Source organism: Dicentrarchus labrax, unplaced genomic scaffold, assembly GCF_905237075.1.
Source record: "Dicentrarchus labrax unplaced genomic scaffold, dlabrax2021, whole genome shotgun sequence".
Lineage (NCBI taxonomy): Eukaryota > Metazoa > Chordata > Actinopteri > Moronidae > Dicentrarchus > Dicentrarchus labrax.
The window spans coordinates 16,638,268-16,654,119 of NW_026136703.1; the positions used below are offsets into that span (position 1 = coordinate 16,638,268).

Below are 15,852 nucleotides of genomic sequence, written 5' to 3' on the forward strand. Positions count from 1 at the left end.
CTTAAGTGTTCGGTTTAAATCTGATAATTAAGGGTGTTTCTCGGGATCTGGTGTAGGATCTATAAAAAACCTCTCTGTCTCTCGAAATCAGCGAGACTCTGTCCTCTCGTCACGTGATGGACGAGTAAAGGTTATTAAAGATTTGAATTAGAAAAGATTACAGTGAGCGGAGAGGATAAGCCACCTCATGAGAAATTAACCGCACAAAGTTTCTGTGAAAACACCACTGTCACGTGATCGGTAATCCGCCGGTTCCCAGGTTAGACAAAGCTCACACTGCCTACCTGTAAACCTACTGAACACATTTAGATGGTGCTTGTAATAATAATAATAATAATAATAATAATAGTTAAACAAATTCCTAAATTGTTCCTAAGTAGCATCAATGCACTCTTAATTAATACTTTTTGATATTAATAATATTCATATTATACACAATTATTTAAGAAATTTAATATGCACCATCTTGAGAGGGAAAGGTATTTCTTAGGATAAATGCACTGTAAATCCAAGCCACTAAATTCAATCTAAAAGGACAATCACATCAATAACTGAGACATGAATAGTGTCAAACCACACAACGGTCTAATATTAGTGCACACACAAAGCAGCGCCATAAGTTGATCACATCTCAGAGCAATATGCAGGGCGGGGTCACATATTTTGCTTCTATTTTTAAACCTCCACACACACACACACACACACACATAGAAAGAGAGAAAGAGACAGACAGAAAGCGAGAGAGCGAGAGAGAGAGAGAGAGAGAGAGAGAGAGAGAGAGAGAGGGGCAGGCAGGTTGCCTTGTAAAGCGATTAGCAACTCGGATGGTACTTTCACTCTGTCACTGTATCCAGAGCATCATCTTTGCCCGAGGTGGAAACAACAGCTCTACCAGCTGGGCCAGCAGCCTGCGACATGGGGAGGGAGATAGCTCTGGGCAAGCGAGGCTATCCGCTCCCAGAAAACTAAAATCGGGTCCTTTTATGAAGCCAAGTTGCACATATAGGCATGGGACAATAGGTTTTGTTAAAATTATATAATAAATATTGCATATAGGCTACACGTCTAAATATCTGTATATGCCTGATAAGTTAAATACACAGGGAAGTCCTAATGTGCCCAGGTCACAGTGCGTCCCCAAGCCCTGTCCCGGAAAGATGAATATGAGTATATGTGTTGCACATGCTCAGCGAGTTGACTATATATAATAACAATACAGCCAGAGTTAGGGTTGATTCTCAAGTGGAACCACCCATCCAAAAATCCATAAACTCAAGGTACTAAAGGCTGTAACACTCTATACACAACCATCCACAGCAATGCCCACTGAACGGCGTATGCAATATACAAAACTGTAATATTGGAAATCAGAAGCCCATACTCCTGGCTGCGTTCCACCGACCTGTCTGCGCGTACGTGACGCAGGGGAGGGAGGGGTGGGTGGGGGGAGACTACTTAAAGGCGGATTAACGCTGGCAAGACATTAAATCCAACCTCCCTCCATCCAGACGCAGCGCACAGCCCATCAACCTGATCTGAAGATCGAAAATAGGAGGGCTTATAGTAATCAGCCCTTCAGACTCCCATGACAAGGAAAAGTGTGGCAACGTCGTGGGAGCGCTCGGCACACACAGCAGGACGCTCACTGGCGCTGCGCGCTCAGCACATAACCAACCAGATAGCGCGCACAGAGACGGAGAGAGACGGAGAGAGACGGGGACGGCAGCAGCATCCAGTGACGGATGCATTTTGTAGCTAAAATCGGACGCTTTGGAGACTGAGAACAACGAGAGGCAGGGAGAAGCAGGACGGGGAAATAACGCGCTTTTTTGGAGGGATTTGAACAGAGTGCCGTTGTGCTCTAGTCTTCTCCGGATGCTCAGAAATGGGGGAATGGACTATACTAGAGAGGCTCCTGGAGGCTGCTGTCCAGCAGCACTCTACTATGATAGGAAGGTAAGATCAACAAAAAACCAAGAAAGAACAGAAGAATCGCAGCAGCCTCCAGGATCGTCTTTAGCATGGTTCCCAGTCCCCCGTTTCTGTCTTGTGCCTCAAGGATCTTCTGTAGCATGGTGCCCAGTCCTCCGTGTCTGTGTTGTGGATTTTTTCTGTCTTCTTTCACAGATATCCTTTTTTTCCCCTCTTCCTTCTAAACGAGACAGCAAAGTAAATCAGTCGACAGCTGTCTTTTCAGAACCTGGGATGGTGCTGCAAACAGCTTACACTAAACTAAAATTCACGTGTCATTTCGTGTATTCATCCATCCACATTATCCATTTGATATTTGTTGGTGAGTTTGAGTTGTGGTGTGTGCTCATCAGTAGTGGCAGAAAGAGATTGAGAGAGTCGGCGTTATCACATCTTTCCATTAACAAACAAAAAAAAAACCTCCACCACCACAGGTACAGTCAAAGCAACGCCGATTGCTTACATGTCATTTCATCCATTAAAATCAGAAAAACACACACCACACAGACACGCCGAGACACGCATAATAGGAAGAACACAAAAAAGAAAAAAACGCAAATCATCCTCAAGAGCGTCCAGTTTCAGCACTGGACAGCTCCCTAAACCCTGCACACCATCACAATTGGACTCGGCGCTCTTGGCGCACAAGTGAACCACTCATTTAAATCAGTTAACACACATATATTTACACTTATTTTCACATTGTTTGTTTGTTTGCTTGCTTTTTAGGATCCTACTAACAGTGGTGGTCATCTTCCGGATTCTAATCGTAGCAATAGTTGGAGAGACTGTCTATGATGACGAGCAGACCATGTTTGTTTGTAACACCTTGCAACCGGGCTGCAACCAGGCATGCTACGACAAGGCATTTCCCATTTCACACATAAGATATTGGGTTTTTCAGATCATCATGGTGTGCACCCCGAGTCTTTGTTTTATAACGTACTCGGTGCACCAGTCGGCCAAGCAGAAGGAGCGGCGGTACTCAACAGTCTATCTGACACTGGATAAGGATCAAGATTCACTGAAGCGAGACGAGAGCAAAAAGATAAAGAACACCATTGTTAATGGAGTACTTCAGAACACGGAGAACTCCACCAAAGAAGCCGAGCCAGACTGTTTAGAAGTCAAAGAGATCCCTAATTCGGCCATGAGAACTACAAAGTCCAAAATGAGGCGACAAGAGGGCATCTCCAGGTTTTACATCATCCAGGTGGTTTTCAGAAACGCGCTGGAAATAGGCTTCTTGGTGGGTCAGTATTTCTTGTATGGATTCAACGTCCCGTCGGTGTACGAGTGCGATCGCTACCCCTGCATTAAAGATGTCGAGTGCTACGTCTCCAGACCCACGGAGAAGACAGTGTTCCTGGTCTTCATGTTCGCGGTCAGCGGGTTCTGCGTGGTGCTGAACCTGGCAGAACTCAATCACTTGGGCTGGAGGAAAATCAAAACGGCCGTGCGAGGAGTGCAGGCTCGGCGGAAGTCCATTTATGAGATCAGAAATAAGGACTTGCCGAGGATGAGTGTGCCTAATTTCGGCCGTACTCAGTCCAGTGACTCTGCTTATGTGTAACAAACACACACACACACACACACACACACACACACACACACACACACACACACACACACACACACACACACACACACACACACACACACAAACGGAGAGAAGGAAATGAAAATATGTAAAAGACAAAAAAATATATACAACAACAAATAATTAAAAAACATGATGGACATGATGGACAGCTCCGCACGCCTAATTCGTGTCACGACTTAAAGAGTGGGCAGATTCTTTTTTTTTGGTTTGTTTTGTTTTTTTTTTATTTGTTGGTCTTTTAAGGACTTCATGGCAAGCGTGGATTACACGTTTGTTTACTTATTTATTATTGCACTGATGCAACTTTTTAGTAACGTTTATACTCTATGTAAGATGCTAAATGGAGACCATGTAAACGTGTTCACATATTTACTCTCTGTGGGCTGTTCTGTTGTACTTGAAGAGAGTAAATGCAAAAATTGCACTAAGAGGTGAACACTTGAGGGCCTGACCTTATCCAAAATGTGCTACTGACCTGACGGTGTTTTTAAGACGTTTTTTTCTTTCCATCTATTTTTGGCACCAACCTAATTAAATGGCACCATACACAGTGGTTAAAGGAAAAAAAAATCTATCATCCAGATTTATATATGCATAGATATAAATCCTTACTTACTATGGTTCGACCTAGTTAAAATACATCAACGTAATTCATGTCTTTTTTTGTTTGTTTGTTTGTTTGTTTGTTTTTTTTGTTGCCTGTGTTGCACCACTGACCTTAACATATGTAACCATTCCATTGCTTTATAGCTGACTTGCAAAACAGTATCTGGTGAATTTGCTGCAAACGCTAACGTCTGTGACTTCCTTAATTTATGACACACCAAAGCGCCCACTGCTTTTATTTGTGAAGTGTTTTCTTGCTTTTGTGTAATCAAGTGCCATACTTGTATATAAACATGATATATATGTATACTTATAAATATATAAATATATAATAATCATCATGAAAGCTGATTCCCTGCTTGGATTATGCTTAATGCCGCCCAATTTTTTTATTTGCTTTAAATGTATTTGTTGTGATTTAACTGAAAAAAGAAACAAGATATACAGTTCTCTGTTCTATACAGTTTCTCTGTTTTATTTTGCAAATGACTGGAATAAGAAATGAAGTGCTAGTCTTTTTTTTTATATACAAGAAGTAAATGTCTCTCCCCAATCAAAGCTGATCAAAAACTGAAAAATAGCACAAATTGACATTTTTATCAAAGAATGGGCAATAGAAATCTGCTCTGGTGCTACAGTTTTTCATAGAATGGTTTTAAATGTAACCGAAACAGACCGGAAAAAAAAACAAACCTAATTTTTTTTCTGTGGAAAATAAAAGTGGGATTCATGTACACCAGAAATGTGTGAGGTGCAGTACTTTGTGTCTGCTACTCTAGCTTGTGTTGACTGACCTATTACAGCCACACACACACACACACACACACACACACACACACACACACACACACACACACACATATATATATATATATTTATATATATACTGTATATCCAGAGGAAGTTTTGCCTTGGTGCAGTGAAGATGTTAGCCACACCCACTCTCTACAAAAAAAAGAAAAAATACTGCAGGACACACCTTGTACAGGATGTCATCACTCTGCAATGTGTTGCAATACTGGTGCTGCTTCTATGACACACATCAATACTTAAGCTCCATAACAGAGTGGCCAGGGGGAACTTTTAGTGTATATGGCATGCATAAAATCCAAAACTGCCCTCAGCCCTTATGGCGAGTTATACATTCACAGTGTCTCACTGTGAACTTAGTTTGTGACTTTCCTCATGCTCTGCAGGAATGGTAGAAGCTGATCATGATTCTGAATACAAAGGGAGCTGCCCTTTCTGCAGCTCTGCTCGTCCTTCTTCTCTCATTTGAGAAACACTGAGAAAGCAGCCTGAACTGACAGGAAGGTTGTATGATCCCGGTGAAGGTCAAAATGAAAACAAAAGATGGGGAAAGAGAAAAGTGCTCAAGAATATGCCCACACGAGGGACAGAAAGAGTGAGACAGAAATAAAGACACAGACAGATAAGATGAGATATTTGCGGCCGACCATTGCAGGTGATCTGGGAAGGGCTGGTCTCTTCACGATTCTCCTGCCAAGATGACTCCGCAAAGCCGGGAGAAATCGAAGAGCAGCAGCACTGGCGCATCCATCTCCAACTCAGCAGGGACCCCGAGATTTCTCCCTAAGTCATGACCATAAAAAAAAGAAAAACAGGAGAGCCGTTTGTCAACTTTGTTCTGATGCAATGCAGTGCACGCCTGTGTGCATCTCTGTTTCCCTCTCCTCTTTCTCCTGCTCATCTGTATATTTCTTAGGCATTCAATTACTCCTCAAGTGCCCTACTACAAAAGCTATAAAACATCAGGGTTCCATATTCACTTAACAGCATCACAGAAATGAGGGAAAATAGCACAACCAAATAAAAAAATCCTGTATGTTTAACAGTCAGTGTTTAAATTCAATTGCCATAGTTTTTGATGCTTTGGTAGTTTTATTTTACTGCAACATTCAACCTGCTTTCAAACTCCAGCAAAAATGGCAAAATTACTGGGGTATGTTCCAATGCAATTATGCATGCTGTTATGCATTTACATCATGTGAGTGTTGCAGGGCTCAGCAGAGATTAAACTGTACCTGTGTGTCTGCTTTTTTTTGTAGCCATGGCAGCAAGGTTACAGGTCACATAGAGAGCATTTGGCTGGCGGACAGTACAATAACTGCACACGAAGATTCACTTGGTTCAGATTTACACATCCAAGACAATGCAAACACACTGTATATTGAGATCTAGTCTAATGGACCTATGCATTATCTGCTGGCCTTACCCAGCCTGACAACTGCAGTAGAACACATCAAGGCTGCACACAAGCTATTTTAAGACTACAAGGCGAAACACTGCAGGAACACCTTCAATTTCCTGTGATTGCAGGTGCTCAGGTTGAAGGCAGAGATTTTTAGAGACACGTATTCCCCCCTTAATGTGAGGTCTTCTCCCTGGATGTATACTGTGGGAGAGGAAGGCACTTAGTTAACAAACAAACAAGCTTTTTTATGAGCAGAGTGGGCCACCTCATCACAACTCTGTCCACCTTCATTCAGGATTTTTAAAAAGTCTTATTTAAGATCATATGCTGAACACATTTATTTGTAGGTGTGTGTGGTGTGCAGGTGCCAATGTTATAATATATGAAAGATCCTTTGAATCAAATTCCACTTCTACAGAAAAACGCCCACACTCCTCTACTTGTTCTATAGCTGAGAGAATTAGTCCAGAAAAAAAATCTGAATGTGTTCATATTTCATGCAAATGTATCACGACTTAGCACGGAAAGCACAGAATGCATAAAAGCACAGAACTTCACATAATAAATGCAAACGCCAGGCAAAATATAATATAACAACATAAATATTCAGTATTTAGTGTAGGCACTAAGAAGAAAGGTTAGGAAGTTTGATTTTAAATGAGTATAATAATTTCAATTTTAAATAATATAATATTCTTAGGCCAGCAGGCAGGCTGTTCCAGTTGAGTAAAAAACAAACTGTATATGAGTTAATTTCCCTTGTTTATCTATGCTGCATAAAATGTTGAAGTCATCAAGTCGCGAAAGAAGCTAAAATTGCGGTATTAAAATTGTATATATAGCGATTTCCTACGAATATTTAAACCACATTACCTTAAACTGTCATACCTTAGGTCAAATTTGAAAAGATTTTGTCCAAAGGCACCTGATATAATAGGAATTTCATTGTTTGGCACAGTAAAATCTTCATGCTGTAGGAGAGGATAATGAAATCATCATAAAAAGAGCTTGTTCATTGTAATCGTCTCTCTGTCCTAACTTCAACTCGTTATTTTTAAAACACAGAGTTCAAATGAGACCAGTCAAAATGATGATTATGTGATATTACACATGGGTCTGTGTTTATTAGTCAAAAATATGTTCTGCTTATTCATTAAAATATTTATATTTTGTATTAAACATGACATGTTACAAGATTTACACAAGCAAGCATGGCATTATATATTTAGCTACATAATAGTTTAGCTCAAGGCCTGAGTCTTTTTAAAAGAGCCAGGGGAGACTGGGTGAGTAGTTTGTGGTTTGATAAGCAGATCTACTTGTTTCTTGGTTGTCTCCTCGTGAGAAGGACAAAGAAAGTATATTTCGTGGTTTGGAATTGCAGATGTGACAACACCGTGACCAGAGTGTGTTTTTATTTGAGGGACAAGGCCAGACTGGTGGAGGTGATTGATGGAGCTGGAGCGCTGACACCTTTATTAACAATCATGGCAGCCACCTTACATCATACTGACAAGTCCCCTGGAATAAGGTGTTAGAAGAGGACAGTTGAACAGATCCGAAAATACAATCAAATCAATCATAACAGGACTCCGAATAACTAAAACTCTTCAGATTATTTGGTGTCTGTCTGTGCATGTGTGTCTGTATTTGGATATAAAAATTATTTGTAGCTGTTTTTTATTCATACTTAATTTAAACCAAACTACATTATTTTGAAGAGAGGAAATACCCTCACACGACCGCAGCCTGCTCTGCTCAGTATGGCCTTTCAGAAAATATAAGAGATTAAACCAGAACTTTCACCTGAGAGTGGATCCTGCAATCCCTCTCCCCCAAAACAAGCATGTCCTCCCAATTTCTCCTCTTTCACCAATCTGAAAAGAGAAGGCTGGCTCCAGGGGAGCACTGCTTTAATTCTGCCTTTTGCGCAGATTACTGCATGAAAGGGAGAGAGCAAACAGAAGAAAAACAGTGAATGTGGGTCTTTTTGATCCACTCAGCCAGAAGCAATGAAATTAGCCTGGTTACTGCAGCACATATGCACGGCATAGCATGGCATAGGCAGATATGGCAGACATGGAAACAAAACACACTTGATGTTTGCATCCATGTGGAGGAGGAAGCAGTAATGTATTTGCACAGTGTGACCAAGTTTCTAACTTTCTGTCTGCCAGGGGAGCAAAAGGATCCACTCAGTTCTGGCTGTAAAGTAGTTTTCTCTGTCTCAAGCCACAATAGTTTCTCTTCCCCCTCACCACACTGTTTTACAGCAGTTCAAAGAAGCAGAACACCAAACTTTTGTTATGTGATCTGTGCTTTGGGTGTTTTGTCTTTTAAATTCTCCACTTTAATGAAATCTTCAAAGTGCAAGGACAAAAGGACGGAGAACATTCGACAGCGTCTGTACAGAGGGATTTGGCTGGCTGGTTTGGTTGGTGGTTGAGCTGTATTGGCCCATACAGAAGGATTTGGTTGAAAATAAGCACTGGCACTGACAAAATATACCTGACAGACCTGACAGGAGATTAATTTCTCATCCATTTTTTAATGTGACCCCAGGATTAAGAACATTAGGGGATTATCCACAGATTTGTCAACCAGAGGATCACAGTGGGACAGCCAGCACCTGGGTGAGGACACAATGCACCCATACCCAAAAAACGGATGTATCCCTATTCTTTTTACCCAGGTAGGTTAGGTTAAGATAGAGTGAGTTAGGGTGAAGATAGACCGGATAACATTCCCCGTTTTCATTTTACTAATTATTTTCTCTACATTCAGCATTTGTAAGCTTATGAATACTACAGCGTTTTGCCATACTGCACCAACTTTCTCTGGTAAAGTAGTTTGTCATTAATGCAAAGCAGACAGGGGCTAGGCCACATTGCAGCAACAAACCCTAAACAATTTCCTGCTTGTGACATCTTTAATTTCCCTCCAGAGGTGACAGCTCAATCGGACACATACTGCTTGTTCTAACTTTCTATGCCCACTCACCTCCTCTGCATCCCCTAATAGCTTGTACTACACACAGCCCATCGACCCTGATAAATGTTTAGGTTCTGCACCATTACACAGCCAATAAAAATCAGCGGCTGGCAAGTCTTAGTCGGACACAGTAGCGTTCGCCCGGCCAATTGGACTTGTACCGACAGGAGGTAGAGAATAGCAGAGTGCTTAGGAAGATGGAAGAGACATGGAGGCAGAAGTATAGAGATATTAATTTACAGCTACCCACGCTGAAATGCAATCACACAAAGAGAAGAATATGAATCACTACTGTGTATTACAGAGGCACACAGGGCTAGAAGATAATACCCATCTTGTGAGATTTGTGGCTGCAGAATGAAAGGACCACCTTTCAACTTGAGACGAGTGAGGAAGCTGCTGCTAGAAATAAAAAGAAGACAAAGAAATTATACAAATATCACTACTTTGATGGGGAATTCAGTTGTTTCTTAATCCCAGGGGAAGTGTAAGATTACACAATGTGGGACGGACTCACTGACTCTGCTGCTGCTGCTTGGTGTGTTCATCATCTACTCTACCTCACTGTGGTTTACCTTTGGACTCTGTATGAACCACATTGCTTTCTGCTTTTTTCCCCAGTTGATTTTCTGCAAGTATCTCAATTTCTACTCCCCTCCCTTCCTTATTTCTTTGCCCTCCTGCTAAAGACTCTACCTCCCTCTTTCTCCATATCACTCCCTTCCTCCAACCTTGCTGTTTCCCTACCATCTCTTTCTCTCTCTCTCTCCCCCTCCTTGGTATGTTTCTGTTCTCTCCCTTCCTACCTCTCCCACTCCTTCACCCATCCCCCCACTCCCATTCTGATGTGATGCCACTTTGCCGTGAATCACGTGGTTGTCGTTTCACTGAGCCCCAAAGAAAGGTATGAGATCACACTTTACATTTCAGCTTTCAGTCTTTTATTGATGCAGCACTATTTAAAAATACCACTAGTTTGATTTTGAACCAAAGCTTAGAAATAGCATAGGTGGAGGATTCAAGGTAAATCTGGCTACGGGTTTGCTGTAACAGCAAATGTGTTTTGAAAAATAGAGAATTCTGCAACGCGGAACAATTAACTCTAAACCAGAAATAATGAGAGTAATAGTAGGCTATAACACAAATGTATTTTTAGACATTGCTGGATAAATCTGAAATAGCAGTGCACCATTTTCCTGCAATGTTTTTCATCCATACTGAAACACAATAATAGCTAAATATATTCTTCATACTCACAACAGAATGGCGCATTACAGCAAATATTTGTTGAATGGGAGTGGATCAGGTACTGACCAGTTATCTTATGTGTTACCCTGCTGACTGAAATATAGTTGAACTCACAATTTAGTTTTTCTGATTTACATGTTGACAGTTCTGTAAAATGATTTGATTCTGTTGATTGCTGGTATGCCTTATATCGAAAAGTGTTTCTAATATTTTGCTTATTAATTTACATAATGTGTATAGAGAGAGAAAATGATCAGAAACTCTGATAAGCTGAACCAAACTGTTTGCTAATAAACTAAACCTGTCAACTAACATAAATCAAACTGTTAGCTAATCATCATGTCAGCTAACATGAATCAAAATGTTAGCAGCTAAACTCAGCTAACCTGTGTCTTTTTTTTTTACAAAGATATTTATTGCAGGACTGTTATACTGGATTGCACCTCAATGCGCAGGGTTCTTACTGGTCTGCAGTGCTGTGAAATTACACCTTTCAAATGCTCACCTCTTGGAATCCTGTGTTCAGAGGATTTCCATCCTTGAATGCAAAAAGAAAATCTTGTAGAAAAGCAGTTTGAAAGCACTCAGCCAGCTAGTCTTTTGAAAAAAAAGTGTCTCCTATAGTTCCTGGATGTATCACTCATTTAAAACTCACTCAGGGTGGTATAGTAGATGTAGAATTGTAATAATCATACCTTTCTTTTGCATTACAAAACACGAGAACCAGACATCTCACTCTCATCTCAAAGCAAAAATACAGCAATATAACTACAGATGCATCCCATAGTATGGCGAGGGTTTGGTGTTTCATTTTTTTCAAACATGCCTTTTCATCTTATGCTGCTTGTATATGTGCTGAAAGATGACTTAAAAATGTTTAAACCCATCACAAACTCATCATCAAACGTCACAGAGATGTTAGCATCCTATACATCTGTCTGTTTGCTGTGGAACCTTTAACTGAAATCTCTGATCTTTGTGCATCTTGGCAATATGATGCAGATTGCAGCATTAACCACAAGCTGCCTGTCAACTATGGATCACAAATACTCCCAGTAGCCCAAGATGACCTATGATAGGACTTGCATACCAAATAACACACCCACATTTCCCATATGCCTCCAAGCCCACATGCTTAGCTGCTCCCTTCTCAGTGTTCCAAACAAAAAAAAAAACAGGGCGGCTGGGAAATTTATGTAGAAACGTATGCTGCCGATGTTGTTGCTGAGGCGTTAATTAGACTGAGAAATCCTGTTCTAGACCCTCCTTCCAAGCCGTCCAGTTACACACACACACACACCTCCCCCCACACACCAGAAACCCAGCTCTGTCTGCCAGAAGATGTCTTAGCTGTAAGCCACTTGAAATGTGTGCATGAAATTCTAGTTGATCAGGAGAGATCATTTGTAATCTGAGTGTCATTAATGGCGTAAATTTGTGAGTTGGACAGATCACAGCAGCCGGGCTTTGGTGTGCATCGAGTGTTGATTGTGCTAATGATTCTCGGCTTTCTCATGCCAGCTTGTCTTTACAGCCAAAAGGTAACACCGCCATGATTTCATATAATAATTAACAAGCTGTATTTGGATGCTGCAAGAGCAAAATGGTGTAGATGGGATTCTAACTGAAAATAAGACATAAATTATAGAATAAAAGCATATCCATTGTTATAGAGATCAATAAATTACATTCTTAAGCGACCATGGTCATTTAACAATTCATGTGAACATTAAACCAAACCAATTTGACTGCTATTAGAACAGTTACCAATACCAAAGTACTAAGTAACAGCACTAGAAATAATTAGTAGAAGTACTAGTGTAGTGGAGTAAAATGTACAATATTTTCTTCAAGCACAAGTCCCTAAAAATTGTACTTGAGTATAGTACTTGAGTAAATGTATGTACATAGTTACATTGCATCACTGGAGCGTGAACCATTACAGAAACCAACGAGGACCAGCACGAGGCCAGAGGAAAGTAGTGTAGCTTCAGGGTGCTGATGCAGTGGAATCTTTAAAGAAATGGCTTAATGGTATTCTGGGATCAATACACCAGCAGCAAACAGATGGGCTCTACCTGCTGAAAGTCCATTTCTCCTGACTTTAGCTGATTTATGTTCTCACAGTGCAAAGAAATGTCTGTCTTTACAAGTCATTTAGTTATAAAACCTCATTTTCTGCCAATGAAGTGAGATAATTCTGTTTCTGTCTACTACAGCTTCAGTTGTTATGGAGAACATCTTGAAAAAATGGCAACGTTGCAGGTTTGTCAAAGAATCTAAAAGACACTTTGATTGTGCTGATTTACACTGGACAAGCGCAATGTTTTTTTCCTTGGTCGTCCGTGCAAACAGAATCTAAATACTCTGACTGTTGGTCACCTGGGCTCTAGTGATGTAAACACTGGAAAAAGTCCAGTTGTTTGACTTGATAATCTTTTGTGGCACAAAATCTTTTGTGGTTTTTACTCTGTTTAGAGGAATGTAGAGCATAATTAAGTGCTCACTTCTGTAAATTTCTCCTCTTTATCTTTAGTTTTTTTCTTGGGAAAACATTTTCTAAATTACGTCTTTCTCAGGAGGACCTTGTTTACTGTAACCTGCAGTGATCAGTGTCCTCTTACATCAGGAAACAAATATTCCAACCAAGAGGTTAGTACAAACCGTAATTTGAATGTTTATTGTAACCTCAGATATATGCATGATGTAAGCCTCTGCAATGTATGTATGGGTAATATTGTAATAAGGGTACTCAACACACAACAAAGTGCATTCTTTCCACATAACTGCCTTTTACTGGACATCTGGTATATCAAAGAGAGAGAGAGAGAGAGAGAGAGAGAGAGAGAGAGAGAGAGAGAGAGAGAGAGAGTGAGTTTGGGTCATGTAGTAATAAAGTTAAATGTTAAATTGATGTTGCTTGTATATGTCAATCAAATGCACCTGTCTAAGAAGCTTTTGTCAATTTAATTGGTTTATATCTAATCTGCTCTAACTGTGACTCAATAATGAAATCATGACCCATTAAGAATTAGGTGTTCACATAAACTAATGCCAACTTTACTTATGATTCATCACTACTGATGTTCATTCTATATCTACATGCATTAGATCATGATGAGTAATGCATTAATCATTTGCATACCTTACTTACCAATCGATGTAGCTATACATTTGCTGTGAACTTTGGCAGTACTCTACAGCATACAGCCTTAAGACACTATTTGTCATGGCAGCCTAAGCAAGTTTAACCATATTTTGAATATTTTTAGCATTAGCTTTTGGGTCTCCAAAGATGTAACCTAACTAAAATCTATTCCCAGCTGTATTTAAGTGTACTTTCTATCACTCCCTGTTTTGCTTTCCACTGGCATGTAAAAGGGGCTTGGTGCTATGCCTCTCCAGTGAGAGCTGCTCAGGCTCAGGCTGGTCTGGGAACTCTCCCATGGCCTTAGGAGGCACAACTGGAGACAAGCTGGTCTCCCTCCAAACAGAGATTTGGGTTCACATGACCTGAGCGAGCAGCTGTCCCCCACAGTCCTCCCCTGCAGCACCACACACTGCAGAATGGGAATGTCCTCTGTGCAGAAGCTCTGCTCATGTGCAAGCCATGATTTAAACAAAGCAGTGCCCTCTCTGCCTCAAACACACGCACGCACGCACGCACGCACGCACGCACGCACGCACGCACGCACGCACGCACGCACGCACGCACACACACACACACACACACACACACACACACACACACACACACACACACACACACACACACAAACAATAAAACTGTGCCCAGCCATCATGGACAGATCTCTGTGTGCTGCCCATGTTGATGTACAAGACTATAGAATCGCCTCATGAATATCAAGTGCTGGTTTGTAGCTTTCTAAGTCCTTACTGAGATTGCAGAGGAAGCTCAGACAGCCAGAAGGCATGTGAACTAAAACCACCCTTATTAAATGATATTTTATATAGTAATCTGTTCTGCTTGGGTGAACATTATAAGTGCAAACACACACATCTCACAAAATTGTATGAATGAAGTAGCTGTTAGCTCCAAGCCCATTTATTCCTACTGAATATATACTTTAATTTTAAAAAGGGATACGTTATTTCCTGAAATGACTCAAAATAAGCTATAGTGCCCATGTTCATTGTAATAAAGGAACATCTTGCGCAGTGCCACACTGCAGCACATTAATGCGTTTTTGGACAACAATGGAGGTCTATGGCATGGAGAAATAAGCCACACCCGGCTTTGGCTACATAGGCAACACTTGATAGCATGTGAAATTCATTACTGGTTTTGGTTTATAGAACATTAGTAGACCTCTTCATTAAAACCAGAAGTAAAAACATTGTTAGTTATAAACACTCCAGAACAGTTAATTGCCTTCATCAGTACTGTGTGGGTGTAGTTTGATTAGATCAGATTGACAGGGGTGTCTCTCTGGCATATATTAGCATACAGGCATATTTATTTTTTAGTTAGTTTAGTTTAGTTTTAAAAACGGTTCAGGTTGGACGTTTTTTAAATCTAGCGTAGCGGAGCAACTGAGACCCTGGTGAGGTTGCCACAGATGAGCAATTCCAGTCCCGCAGCATGTGTAACCTCTTCTACACATAAAAGATATTAACTACACAATCTGCTCTATCTGAGCAAGCCCATGCTCCGTGATTGTCTGCAAACATTAAACGCACATGCCTCAATGCAGCCAATACTGTTGTCATGGGAGGCCTCTAACAGACCAACAGCCCATGGATACGGTATGTGTAGGACACAAAATCACTGCCTTCCACTCCCGCTGAATCCTACTGCCCAGCTGATTCATGCGACAATCACAACTTTAGCTGCCATCCCGCCTCGAGGCCGCTGTAATGCCACACAGGAAAAATTGACAGCGTCTGCATTTGAGAGACAGGAGCCATCAATTATGTTCTCTGCGCGTATGTACAGTAGACCATCTCAGTTAAAGGCATGTTGTGCGTGTGTGTGTGTGTGAGTGTGGTGTGTAAGGCGATGGGGGCACGAATTGGTTATCCATCAAAGCTGTCTCACACCCCTCTCTCCCTCTCTCTGTTTGATTGCATGGGCATGAGGAAAGATTTTAATTATGTTTTCTTTTATTCAAACGATTAATCCTGAAGCACAGTGCACCAGGGTTCCCCCTCGGGAGACGTCACACATCTGGCAAAGACTGTGCTATTATCATCACTC

At 41.0% G+C, this 15,852-nt stretch overlaps 1 protein-coding gene across 1 annotated transcript; it reads left to right on the forward strand.

Annotated features, from left to right (window-relative positions):
• The first annotated feature begins 1,465 nt into the window (after nt 1–1,465).
• On the forward strand, nt 1,466–4,923 carry LOC127356054 (gap junction delta-2 protein). The gene is made up of 2 exons (XM_051387478.1): nt 1,466–1,956; nt 2,701–4,923. Exons 1-2 carry the CDS (start codon nt 1,886–1,888, stop codon nt 3,542–3,544), a joined length of 915 nt encoding a protein of 304 aa, XP_051243438.1. The 5' UTR covers nt 1,466–1,885; the 3' UTR covers nt 3,545–4,923.
• Nucleotides 4,924–15,852: the final 10,929 nt, after the last annotated feature.